The sequence below is a fragment of the Delphinapterus leucas genome, chromosome 7, assembly GCF_059928025.1.
Source record: "Delphinapterus leucas isolate spDelLeu-1000000601 "Yukka" chromosome 7, BTC_Dleu_Yukka2, whole genome shotgun sequence".
Lineage (NCBI taxonomy): Eukaryota > Metazoa > Chordata > Mammalia > Artiodactyla > Monodontidae > Delphinapterus > Delphinapterus leucas.
Window position 1 is genome coordinate 69,919,663 of NC_143135.1, and position 14,195 is coordinate 69,933,857.

The following is a 14,195-nucleotide window of genomic DNA, read 5'->3' on the forward strand; positions in this document are numbered from 1 at the left end:
ATTCCTGTCTTACCCCTAGGTTCTTCATGACATTTTTTTTTCTTAAATTCCATATATATGTGTTAGCATACGGTATTTGTCTTTCTCTTTCTGACTTACTTCACTCTGTAGGACAGACTCTAGGTCTATCCACCTCATTACAAATAGCTCAATTTCGTTTCTTTTTATGGCCGAGTAATATTCCATTGTATATATGTGCCACATCTTCTTTATCCATTCATCCGATGTGGACACTTAGGTTGTTTCCATCTCCGGGCTATTGTAAATAGAGCTGCAATGAACATTTTGGTACATGACTCTTTTTGAATTATGGTTTTCTCAGGGTATATGCCCAGTAGTGGGATTGCTGGGTCTTATGGTAGCTCTATTTGTAGTTTTTTAAGAATCTCCATACTGTTCTCCATAGTGGCTGTACCAATTCACATTCCCACCAGCAGTGCAAGAGTGTTCCCTTTTCTCCACACCCTCTCCACCGGCATTTATTGTTTGCAGATTTTTTGATGATGGCCATTCTGACTGGTGTGAGATGATATCTCATTGTAGTTTTGATTTGCATTTCTCTAATGATTAATGATGTTGAGTATTCTTTCATGTGTTTGTTGGCAGTCTGTATTTCTTCTTTGGAGAAATGTCTATTTAGGTCTTCTGCCCATTTTTGGATTGGGTTGTTTGTTTTTCTGTTATTGAGCTGCATGAGCTGCTTATAAATTTTGGAGATTAATCCTTTGTCAGTTGCTTCATTTGCAAGTATTTTCTCCCATTCTGAGGGTTGTCTTTTCATCTTGTTTATGGTTTCCTTTGCTGTGCAAAAGCTTTGAAGTTTCATTAGGTCCCATTTGTTTATTCTTGTTTTTATTTCCATTTCTCTAGGAGGTGGGTCAAAAAGGATCTTGCTGTGATTTATGTCATAGAGTGTCCTGCCTATGTTTTCCTCTAAGAGTTTGATAGTTTCTGGCCTTACATTTAGGTCTTTAATCCATTTTGAGCTTATTTTTGTGTATGGTGTTAGGGAAAGTTGCTTTTATCCCAAACTTATAGTAACTATAGTTAGTACTCCATGGTTATTTTGTCAGAGACCATATTAAAAAGTCAGTTCCGTTTTTCAAAAAAAGGCCCATGTTGGAGTTAAACTGCAAAACCATTGGACCAAATCAACTGCATAAAAGACAAATTTAGACTGATTTATAGAAACATCCATTATCATGAGTTAATTGTAAACACTGTCACTAATACTAACAACAGCAGTCATTTATTGGATTCTTTCTAAGTGCTGTGCTCAGTAATGGTTATGCATAGCTCATTTAACACTTAAAACTACTCTGGGAAGTTAGTACTCCTCCTCCAGTGGGAGGACACAGTGAATAGGTCACACATTTATTTAATTGAAGTCTTAGAAGGAAAGAAAAAGAATAGCACAGAGGTAATATCTGAAGGGATAAGAGCAAAGGATTTCTAGAAATGATAAAAGGCACCAATTCACAGTTTCATGAAACCCCATAAATCCTAAGCAGGATAAAAAGAATCCCATATCTAGATTCATCATAGTGAAACTACAGAACACCAGAGACGGCCAGCCGGAGGAGAAACAGACTACTTTAAATAAAGCAACAAGCTCTCACTGTTGTGGCCTCTCCCGCTGCGGAGCACAGGCTCCAGACGCGCAGGCTCAGCGGTTATGGCTCACGGGCCCAGCCGCTCCATGGCATGTGGGATCTTCCCGGACCGGGGCACGAACCCCGTGTCCCCTGCATCGGCAGGCAGACTCTCAATCACTGTGCCACCAGGCAAGCCCAATAGCTGATTTCTTAATGACAACAATGGAAACCTGAAGACTCAATCTGAGTGATTAATTCTGCCCACTGGTGTCAAGGAAAGTTTCACATAGAACAACAAAGCCATGATGAGAAAAGGCAGTGTGGGCTAAGGTAAAGGCAGGTAATTTACAAAGTCTATGCCTCTGTGTTGCATGCTGACCAACTTTTGGTAGTTTAACATGGACGTGTTCATATTTTACTCACGATCCTTTTCTAACTCCCTCTGTTTTCTCTTTTTTTATTATATATATATAAACATTTCACAAAAGCCTACTATGTGCCAGGCTTTTGGCTTTCCTTTTTTTTTTTTTTTTTTTGGCTGTACTGAGAGGCCTGCAGGATCTTAGTTCCCCAGCCAGGGATTGAACCCGGGCCCTTGGTGGAGTCCTAACCACTGGACCCCCAGGGAATTCCAAGGCTTTTTGCTTTTAATCCCCAGAGTAATCCAATATGGCAAGATTATTCCCAATGCACACGTAAACAAACTAGGAGAGTGAGTGACTTGTCCAAAGTCACAAAGCTTTTTACACGTTGAACTCATCCCAGATCGTTTACCGTGCTGCCTTTTTTCACTTCCTTTTCCCTTCTCTGCTTTTATCTTACACCTTCCAAGAATGTCACAGCATCTTTCTAAATGCCATTTTCTAACCGGCAACAGAGACAATATACTTCTAAAGTCAAAAGATAAGGATCTCAGCTGGCCCTACTCAAGTACTGAATAATCCTTCAATAAAAACACAGCAGCATGGGACTTCCTTGGTGGCGTAGTGGTTGAGAGTCCGCCTGCCGATGCAGGGGACACGGGTTCGTGCCCCGGTCTGGGAAGATCCCACATGCCGCGGAGCGGCTGGGCCCGTGAGCCATGGCCGCTGAGCCTGTGTGTCCGGAGTCTGTGCTCCGCAACGGGAGAGGCCACAACAGTGAGAGGCCCGCGTACCGCAAAAAAACAAAACAAAACAACAACAACAAAAAAATAGCAGCAGAACTTTTGATAAGAAGGTCCTTCAAGAATCATTTAGTAGAGCTGATGTTTTTATCCTTTCTCCAATGTCAACTGTCATCCAGAAAATATTGAAAATTTCCTCTGATGGAGTCACAACTCACTTCCTTCTGAGGCAGCTTACACCATCTTTATGTTGGTTGATAGATTATTCCGTATAATGCAAAGACTTCTCTACTGAGAGCCAGTAGCTCAACCTCTAATCTTCTCTTGCTCTGGAAACTAACAGTAGAGTGGTTACCTACTCACTCTGAAGGCCAGAGAATGTGGGATCAATTCAAGTTCTAGAATTTACTAGTTGTGAGACCTTGGGTAAGTTGCCTATCTTTTCAAAGCCTCAGTTCCCTTTTCTGTAAAACAGAGAAATAATAAGTGCCTATCCCACTGAGCTGTTGAGAGGCCTGCAGTAATCGTCACATAAGTATTAGCTATTATTAGTACTATTAGTGGTTTTATCAATCTAGGGCAAATTACTTAGCTCAATTCCCTCATCTATAAAAGAGGGAGTAGGTGAAATTGTTCTTAAGCCTTCCAGGTCCACTTTATCACATAATAAACTTAAATCTGTGTGTGATTAGCTTTTCCATCTATCCTCATTGGGTTGGTAGTTCTTAACCTGGAGCCCATGGATAGGCTTCATGGGGGTCCCTGAGCCCTTTGAAATGGCACACAATTGCATATGAGTACTTATTTAAAGATAGGAGACATAGCTTTCAGAATCCATAACTTAAAATAGATTTAAAACCACTGTCTTTAGAACTATACAAATCAAATCTATCCAATCTTTGATATAACAGAACTTAATTTCTGTAAAGACTTGAATTTTTCCCAGGTTAGATATCATAAGTTCCTTCTATCAAATTTTTTATATTATATGGTTTCTCTTCTGAATGATCATATAAAGTTGACATCTTTCTTGAAATACGGTTTCAAAAGATGAGCACAGTATTCTTGGCATGATACATCCAATCAGTACGAGGGAGAACTTCCTTGCTGTCAAGAAGCATTACTTCTATTAATAGTGCTTAAGGCACCATTAGATTTGGACAGTTAGATCAACCTGCACAACCTCAGTGACCTAAGTCTTTCTTACTTGGTTCCCTACTAATATCATATACTTCTCTGTGCAGCTGTTCTTTTGGACATAAATACAGTTTATATTTACCCTTGATAAATTTCATCTTGTGAGATTTAGTCCAACTCTCCAATCTGTCAAAAATTAATCTCAAATAATAAGATAATATAAATAAAATACATATGGATATACTCTGAATGGTAGGGAGAAAAATATATCACCACCTATTTTAACATATATTTTAAATCTGACTTACAACTTACAACACAGATCTGACTTACAACTTCCTCTGATCTCATAAACTGTAATATTAAAAATAGTTTATTAAATTTCTATATTAAATTATTACTAAAATAGTTTATAAAAATAGGTTCCCTTAGTTTGAGGCTAATTTTTAGACCACAGCAACATACACAAAATCAATTCAAAGAATCCTAACTATAACTTCCCTTAAATGCAGCTCACATGACTCTATACTAATAGGAGAGATGGACAAAAGCAGCATGAGGAAAGAAAGTTTACAGTACATTAAGGAGCAGTTCCTTCTCTCTTAATCATTGTTGATACACTGACCAACTGCCTTTTCCATGTCTTAGTGATCCCTCTATAAAAGGGAAATAACCAAATTTGTCTAAAGTGGGATATAAAAATTAATTTTTAGAGCCCACCCTCTTCAATAGCCTCCATGAATGGCAAAGGTCTTTTAAATCAGCATAATTTATCCTGTGATTCAACACAAACCAGTAAGGTTTACTCATGGGCTTTCCTGAGTCTTCCTGTGTTGGAATTTATAAGTACCTGCTAGGTGATCTTTGGCAGTCTATACTCACCATCTATAATAGACATATTTCTAGATGTTGACATAGTGGCCTTTGAACTTCTGCCTCGGGTAGAAGTCTCCAGAGCAGCGCCTGCTGTTAGAATAATGAGCGGTCAGTATACCAGTCCATCAGTGGCTAAGGTTTGTTTTGTTTTTTTAAAAAAACACCACTAAATAAAGTTATGTCAAAACATAGTTTATGTGTAAAATGTCAAAGATATATATAAGAAGAAACATCTAGCGTCTGATCAATCAATTTTCAGAGACTATTCTTAGGCCGCACTTGGTTCATAGTGTTCCAATTACAATGTAAGGAAAAAATTTATAAATGTAAGGATAATGAAAACATTTATCACTAGAAGATGGGGATTTCTCTCCTGGGAGATTTTTAACTAAAGTACTACCCACTTTAACAGCTTAAAATTCCGACAGATAAATATTTAATAGAAAAATAATTTAAAACTATTCCTAGGGATGGATTTCTATAATGCATCAGGAAGTCACTGGATGACTATCTTCTATTATTTGGCCTATTCAATGACAATAGTATCACATTAGACAAAACGATGGCAATTAATTTAATGATTGCTTTAAAAAATCAAATTGTGTAGGGGCAGTTTTCAAAAATAATAATTTTTATAATCTGGAGTTTTCTTCCTGCTGTTAGTGGGCATTAGCTAGACATTTTCCTTAAGTGTTTGCCTCACTATTACTTTGTACATGTGAGAGTAAACATGTCTATTAAATGTTCCCAATGTGTGAGAGGCCCTATGAAATTCTTTAAAGAAAGAACGTGTTAAGAACTATTCAAACTATATGTGCATGTGGCCATTCAGAATTTATTTACGTGAAATGTACATGTTGGAACTACATTAAAGACCATTTTTATGCATTGTAAAAATAAATTTTTAAAGGACTGTGTAACTCAATTCTGCCAATATGAACACAATTCTGAATTTCCCACACAACTGCCAAGTGTGACTGTGTAAGAAAGACTCAGTGCTAACCTCTTCCTCTCTGAGATCCTCCTCTTGACACTGGATTCTGCCCTCTTCCTCCTCTCCGGCCTCTTCCTCGGCCTCTTCCTTTGTTGGCTGCTGCTGTGATGCTGTCATCAGAGTCATCAGCCATCTGTTCTGCCCAATCTATACTCATAAGGTCATCAGCACTAAAGGCGGAAGCAGCTTCCTCTGACTGAGATCTGAGGGCTCTGGCCCTACTCATGGCCTAAGAGGGATGACAAGAGGAAAATACACATCAGTAGACAATGCAGCAGCCTAAAAGTCATTAATCCAGTCACTCAGATGGACATTTCATATTGCCAAACTGTCTAAACTATTATTTTTCACTAATCATGCTAAAACATGTAAAACAGGAGAAGCTCCCTCCCCCATCAATCAAATTCAGTGCCTACGATTTGTTAGATCAATTTACAATACTACTGATACCTGTAAAATGAGACCTTTTGAAAATGTGTATCGGGAACCATAAAATTTCACAGAATCAAAAGTTTCAGAACTGGGAGGAATGTTGGCAACCGCCCCTAACGCAACACCGCCATTTGTAAGAGACTGTCATCATTTGAGCTACTTTGTACAATGGGCTCTTGATAAATAACAAGAAAAAAAAACTGGAGGTCAGTGGGGAGCTGGAGGCTGCCGTGGGCAGCCGGGACACGTGGCTTGGCCGTAACCCCGTCCGGGGCCTGGTGGGACCGCAAGGGCCCATGGCCGAGCCAGCTCTGTTACCTCTGACTTACAAGGATGTGGCCGTTTATTTCTCCGAGGAAGAATGGCGGAATCTAGAGGCACGGCAGAAGGAGCTTTACAAGCAAGTAATGAGAACCAATTATGAGATTCTTGCTTCTCTAGTGAAGAACCAATTAAAGTAACTGAATCTATAGAGAAAGAAAAATAATCTTGTGTCATGAACCCCGTGCCACCCAAAAAGAATGTTCCAAGCATCAAGGTCACATGGATGTGGACTTCCCTGGTGGTGCAGTGGTTAAGATTCTGCCTGCCAATGCAGGGGACACGGGTTCAAGCCCTGGAAGATCCCACATGCTGCGGAACAACTAAGCCCACTCACCACAACTACTGAAGCCCACTCACCACAACTACTGAAGCCCACGCACCTAGAGCCTGTTCTCCATAACAAGAGAAGCCACCACAATGAGAAGCCTGCGCACAACAGTGAAGAGTAGTCCCTGCTTGATGCAACTAGAGAAAATCCACATGCGGCAATGAAGACCCAACAAAAGATCAAATGGATACGAAGTGGTGTATTAGTGTGGGTTTGGTTTGCATTTCCTTTGTGGCTAATCATGTTGAGCATCTTTTCATTTGTGTATCTTTTAGGAGAAATGTCTATTCAAATAGTTTGCCCATTTTTGAAGTGGGCTATTTGTCTTTTTATTGTTGGGTTATAAGTGTTCTCTATTTGTTCTGAATATCGAACCCTTATCAGATATATGATTTGCAGATATTTTCTCCGTTTCTTGGGTTGTCTGTTCCCTTTTTGATGGTGTCCTTTGATGCACAAAAGTTTTTAAGTTTTGATGAATTCCAGTTTATTTTTTCTTTTGTTGCTTGAGCTTTTGGTGTCATATCTAAGAAGCCATTGCCTAATCCAGAGTCACAAAGATCCACTCCTATATTCTCTTCTAAGAGTTTTATGGTTTTAATGCATATATTTAGGTCTTTGATCCTTTTTTTTCCTTTCTTTGATCCATTTTGAGCTAATTTTTTTATACTGTGTGATATAGGGATCCAGCCTCTTTTGCATATGGATATCCAGTTGTCCCTACACCATTTGTTGAAAAGACTGTTCTTTCCCCCATTGAATTATCTTGGCACCCTTCTGGAAAGCCAATTAACCATAAATGTCAGAGTTTATTTCTGGATTCTTGATTCTGTTTCATGGATCTACTTGTCTAGCCTTATCCCAGTACCACACTGTTTTAATTACCATTGCTTTAGGATCAGTTTGTCAATTTCTGCAAAAAAAAAAAAAAAAGGCAGATGGGGTTTGGGGATTACTGTCATCTAAACAGTACTAAGTCTTCCAATTCATGAACATGGGATATCATTTCATTTATTTAGTACTTTTTTTTTAGGACTTTAAAAATTACTTTCAGCAACATTTTATGATTTTTATTGTGCAAGTCTTATGTTTCTTTTATTGGGTTTATTCCTAAGTATTTTACTCTTTTTGATGTTCTTGTAAATGGACTTGTTTTCTTAATTTTTTTTCGAAAAATAGTTTTATTTTAAAAGATGCTGAGAGTTCAACCCAGATGAAGACTGAGAATAGGTGTATGGATTTATATTTTTTAATTAATTTTTGTTGGAGTATAGTTGCTTTACAATGTTGTGTTAGTTTCTGCTGTACAGCAAAGTGAATCAGTTATACATATACATATATCCCCTCTGTTTTAGATTTCCTTCCCATTTAGGTCACCAAAGAGCATTGAGTAGAGCTCCCTGTGTTATACAGTAGGTTTTCATTAGTTATCTATTTTATATATAGTGGTGTATATATGTCAATCCTAATCTCCCAATTCATCTCACCCTCCCTTCCCCCCTTGGTATCCATATGTTTGTTCTCTACATCTATGTCTCTATTTCTGCTTTGCAAATAAGTTCACCTGTACCATTTTTCTAGATTCCACATATAAGCGATATTATATGATATTTGTTTTAGGTGTATGGATTTAAATAAAAGATAGTGATTCCTTTTTTCATGAAACTAAAAAAAAAGAAAAGAAAAAAACTCACCAAAAATAGCTGCTATCTCTGGGTGATGAAATTTTAGGGTGCTTTTTGTTTTCTTCATTATCATTGAATATTTCAAATTTGCTACAATGTACGTTTTCTAAAATATTACTTTTGTAATCAGAAAAACATAAGCAATAATCTCTTACAAATATATAGTAAAAAGAATTAGGTAGAACAAAACAATTGAACGCCTGGAAAATAATAAAAACGTGAGGGCCAAGATTTTAACTTAATAAATTTTAATTTGATAAGAAACTGTCTAGAAAAGACAAGTTTGAGACTTAATGAAATATCCTAACTCTGAAATGAATATAGATTTTCTGATTAAAAACAGAATAAGAGCAATGCTGCCCTGATCTCTTCCTTTAAACCTATCAAAATGTAACAAGGAGAACAAAAATTAAAAAAATACCTTTTTGAATAAAATTAGAAAATTGCTCCACCCACAAAACACAAAACCCAGGAGAAAGAGTTAATGGGTATAGTGAATATTTGGCCTGGCTAAGGGAGAAAGTTGAGAAGAGTTTCAGACAGTGTAGAGAGCTCCAAAATTGATCTACCCGTGCCAAGAGGCCATGACAACAGTCTCTCTTGCTTGGAATGACTAGTTCTGGGTCTAATAATAGGCATCTAGAGCTTTTCTAAGCTCTGTGTGGTGCCATGAAATATGGAGAGACAGGGCTAGATGAGGAGATAAGCACTAGATGAGGAGATAAGCACACAGCAGGCAGGGCAGAAGCAGGAGTGCAGCGGGTGGGGAGAGGTGGAGGTAACCCAGCTTCACGCTGATGAACTTGCTGAAGTGAAACAACAGCTAAGTCACTACGGGAACGGCTCAACATGGCATTACAACTCCAAAAGAACAAAACTTTAGGGAATACAACCAAAAAGATACAAAGAAAAGATAGTTGAAAAAGATTTCAATTCATCTTTCTTGTCCCAGATGAAGTACAGTCAGTCCTCATAATTTTCAGACTCCGTATATGCAAATTCACCTACTTGCCAAAATTTATTTCTAACTCCTGATGCGTTTGTGATCATTCATGGACACGTGCAGAGAGGTGCAAATTCTGAATCGCCTGACACACACCTTCCCAGATGAGGTTGAACGAGGCGACACTGGGCCTTCTTTAAACGAGTATCCTTTTCACAGTACGTTTAGTGCCGTGTTCACAATTTTGTGCTTTCAGCTGGGGATTTTACTTTTAAAACGGCCGCCAGTGTAGTGCTGAAGTGCTGTCTAGGGTTCTTAAGTGCAAGAAGCTGTGATGTGCCTTACGGAGGAAACACATGTGTCATATATGCTTCATTAAGGCATGCACTGAATGGGCCACAAGTTCAATGCTAATGAATCAATGATATATATTGAGTAAGGTCTTAAAACAGAAACACACATGGAAAGGGTTATGTATTAATCAGTTAACAAAAATGTTGTAACCAGTGGCTGGCAGGAACCTATTCCTATATTTCCCCTAGGAGCAACAGTTCAGTGTTCACTCAGTGTTTACAGTGACTTTATAGAACACAACTACCATGAATAACAAGAACCAGCTCTACATTAAAAAATATATACACAGGGACTTCCCTGGTGGCACAGCGGTTAAGAATCTGCCTGCCAATGCAGGGGACACAGGTTTGAGCCCTGGTCCGGGAAGATCCCACATGCCACGGAGCAGCTAAGCTCGTGCACCACAACTACTGAGCCTGCACTCTAGAGCCCATGAGCCACAACTACTGAGCCCACGTGCCACAACCACTGAAGCCCGTGCGCCTAGAGCCTGTGCTCCACAACAAGAGAAGCCACCACAATGAAAAGCCCGCGCACCACAAGGAAGAGTAGCCCCCGCTCGCTGCAACTAGAGAAAGCCCGCGCACAGCAACGAAGACCCAATGCAGCCAAAAATAAATTTATAAAATAAAATAAAAAATATATATATTTAAAAGAAAAAAGGAGACCTAAATTACATAATAAGGTAGATCTAGCTGATACATGTTGAACTCTGTACTCTGAAAATAAACAATATACTTCTTTTCAAGACCCCATGAAATGTTTTAACCGATATATAATGGGATGCTAAGAAAAACATCAATCCTAAATAGTAAAAAGAATATTATCATACTTTCTAATCACAATGCAATAAAATTAGAAATTATTAAGACAAAAGCCTGGACTCCAAACTGCAAAACAAAACAAAAATTGTAGAATACCTAGAAAATGATAATAAAAATACTGCATATCAGAACACATGAAACAATTTTAAAATGAATTGTTAAATTAAAGCAAAGAAAGGAGAATGGAGGGAAAAAAAGATGTAAGGAAAATTAAAAGAATTGTGATAAAACACTTTGCTCAATTCTAAGTAATTTGGAAAATAAATGACCTAAACTGAATCAAAAAAAGATAGACAGTCTCAACAGACTAATTAACAACATTTTGAGAAAATTCTTAAAAGAACTACACTCCCGAAAAGGATCGCAACCAGAAAGTTTCACAGGTAAATTCTACCAAATCTTCAAAGAACAGATGATTCCATGGCTATTTCAATAGGAACAGAGCATAAAGAAAGAAAGCTTTCAGCTGGTTTTTATAAAGCCAGCACAACATGGTACTGAAAACTGACAAAGGACTGCATGTACAAAAGGAAAATTACAGTATCTTACTCATGAATATCAAAGCAAACAAAAGGAATCCCGGGGCGCATGGAAAGACCAGTACACCTATTATCAGGGGCTTCACAAAGTGATACTAAGGTTGGGTCAATAATAGGATAGAAAATAATATAATTCACCATATTAACAGAACACAGGAGGAAGAACCCTGCATGCTTATCTTCACAGATGCCAACAAAGCTCTTAATTCATTACCCATTCTGGATTTAAACAAACAAACAAAAAACTCTCAGGAACAAGTGGATATTTCTTTTATATAACAAAACGAGTGCTCTTATAAACCAATTAGAGAAAGACCAATGCCCTAGGCAAAAGAAAAAAATATTCTATGCAAAGAACATGATCAGGTGTTTCATATAAATATAACTTATAAACATAAAAATTGCTCAGACTCACTAGTAATACAAGTAGTATGAGTTAAAAGCAACAGTAAGAAATAATTTCTCGCCACTTAGATTTGTAAAGATCAAAAGATGTAGTAATATGTCATGGCCGGAAGGATGCAGGGAAATAAGCACTCCCTAATACTATCGGTCAGGAGAGGAACTGGTGTAACATATTTGGAGTGATTTGGCAGAATCTAGCAAAATTTAAAACACACATGCCTTTTTATGATTATTACTTCTTTGAATGAATTATCATCATTGCCAAATTTCATACTTCGCCTTTGTCTAAATACTACATCTTCATTTTAGCATCTCAAACATTATACTCAGATAATACTTCATCTTTCTGTACAACAGACTGTGGACTTTACTGCTATCTTTGAACTACATTACTTCTATGAATTTAGCTCATGAGTGGAGGCATAGGGCCAATGGCAAGACAATGTTTCCATATACTTTTTGCGAGATTTAAAAATATACTACCCTAGTATTATTGCACTTTTTTGTAGTAATATATACATAACATAAAAATTTACCATTTTAACCATTTTTAAGTGTGTATTTCAGTGGCATTAAGTACATTCACATTGTTGTACAACCACTGCCATCATCCATTGCCACAACTTTTTCATAATCCCAAACTGAAACTCCATACCCATTAAATAACCCTTCATTCCCTAACCACCTCCCCCAAACCCCGATAATCACTCTTCTACTTTCTGTCTGTATGAATTTGACTACTCTAGGTATCTCATGTAAGTGGAATCACATAGTACTTGTTCTTTTATGTCTGACTTACTTCACTTAGTATAATGTTTTGAAGGGTTTTCCATGATATAGTATGTTCCATTCTATACTTCAATTTCATTCCTTTTAAGGCTAAAGAATATTCCAATGGATGTATGTATCACATCTTGTTTACCCATTCGTTTTTTGATAGACTTTGGATCGTTACTACCTGTGGGCTATTGTAAATAATGTTATGAACATTGGTGTACAAATACATGCTCAAGTCCCTGCTTTCAATTTTTTTTGGTAAATACTCAGAAGTGGAATCACTAGATCATGTGGCAATTCTATGTTTAAATTTTACATTATTTTATAATAGCAGTTGGGAATTATTTTCATTAAAAAGAGCTCTTCGGGCTACTATTCCTGCGCCTCCCCTCCATGCCTGCACCCACCACATACACACATGCGCAATTAAGTAAGTTTTCGACAAGAGCAAAAGGAAAAAAAAAGAGAATATCAGCAAGCCGAATACTCGTAGGCCGAATTGGAATAAGTCAAAGGCAGCGGTCCTCAGCCAACCCCTGCTCAGTCCTACCCACCCAAAAGAGATCCTGTGGACTGACTACTCTAAATAAACCTACTAGTTATTCTGATTTAACAAGCTGACATATAATAAAGGAATTTTCAGAAAAATTACCTCTCGGACTTCATCATCTTCTTCATTCTTCTGTCTGCTTTCTCTGAAACGACGTACCTGGATTGTAACAGAATAAATCACAAAAATGTTACAAACATGTCTGTTATGTAAATATAAAACTAACTTATGTTTTCCATTACAACATAAAATTCGGAAATTCAAGTATAGTTTTGTTTCACAAAAGATTAAAGAAGTCATATTCCCCCAGTGGCTTACATTAAAAATTCAGAAATGTACTCTAAGAAAAACTGGCCCTAAGCAAAATGATATTACCTGCTGACCAAATGCTCCAAGTCATCGAGAAACAGCCTGTCGGACTGCAAAGGAAAAAATTCTAATGTCCTATGGGTGTTATAGTTCAGTAAAAGAGCTAAAAACAAAAACCTCCCTTTTAATAGGCTTGAATTATTACACTGCTCAAACCATTCTTGGGCACCTGGCTGCAAGTCATCCAGGAGGCTCTCTGAAATGGTATCTGAAGTGGGTGGGCCCCTGAAGATGCATTTTGCTAACAGTCAACCACCAAATGTTTGCTGCCTGCCAACCCTGGTCCTGGTGCCATGAAGGATACAAAGCTTCCTTTTTTACTGGTTCCTTATAATATAGTTATATAGCTATACAGCTCTTATAATATAGTTATATAGCTAGAAAGAAACTCCATTTATTTAATAATTTACTCGGCACATATTTACTGAGCCAAGCTATGTGCCAGGTGCTATTGTAGGAACTGAGAATACAATAATGAACAAAATGGTCAAGAATTCTGCCCTCCATGGAGCTTACAATCAGTGTGTGCGTGTGTGTGTGTGTGTGTTACAAAATAAGAAACAAAATAAAAAATTATGTTGTATTTTACAAAGTGTATAGGATCAAGTTAATTTACAGCTAGACTGAGAAAGCTCCATCCTTACCTCTGAGGAGCCTCTGGCATTCCCAGGGCCAAATTATTTACTGATGGATTTCAACCTGCATGAGCAGTTAGACAGCGTGGTTTGATTATGCGACCAGAGAGGCATAAAAGACTCCCTGGAAACTTCTGCACAGATCTTGGTGCTCTGTCCCGGGTTTGCTGTGTGCATATAAGGACATGAGAAACAGACGCCTGGTATCTCTCAGATCCCTAATGCCTGCCTATACTCCTTCTCTTGCTGTACCGTTATCAGTTACCTTTAAATAAAAACTTTAAGTGAGTATGTTCAGTGGATTCTTATGAGTCCTTTCAAAT

The 14,195-nt window shown here is 37.7% G+C and overlaps 1 protein-coding gene across 4 annotated transcripts in view; it reads right to left on the reverse strand.

Moving 5' to 3' along the window:
* Window positions 1–14,195, reverse strand: part of MRE11 (MRE11 double strand break repair nuclease) — a 70,937-nt gene that overhangs the window by 18,502 nt on the left and 38,240 nt on the right. For all 4 annotated transcript variants that reach the window (XM_089915405.1, XM_089915404.1, XM_022561353.2 and 1 more), the window contains 3 exons: window positions 12,971–13,027; window positions 5,717–5,936; window positions 4,720–4,803 (listed from right to left, as the gene is read on the reverse strand). In XM_089915405.1, the coding sequence (XP_089771531.1) occupies window positions 4,720–4,803; window positions 5,717–5,936; window positions 12,971–13,027 (361 nt within the window). The remainder of the gene's footprint in view (window positions 1–4,719; window positions 4,804–5,716; window positions 5,937–12,970; window positions 13,028–14,195) is intronic.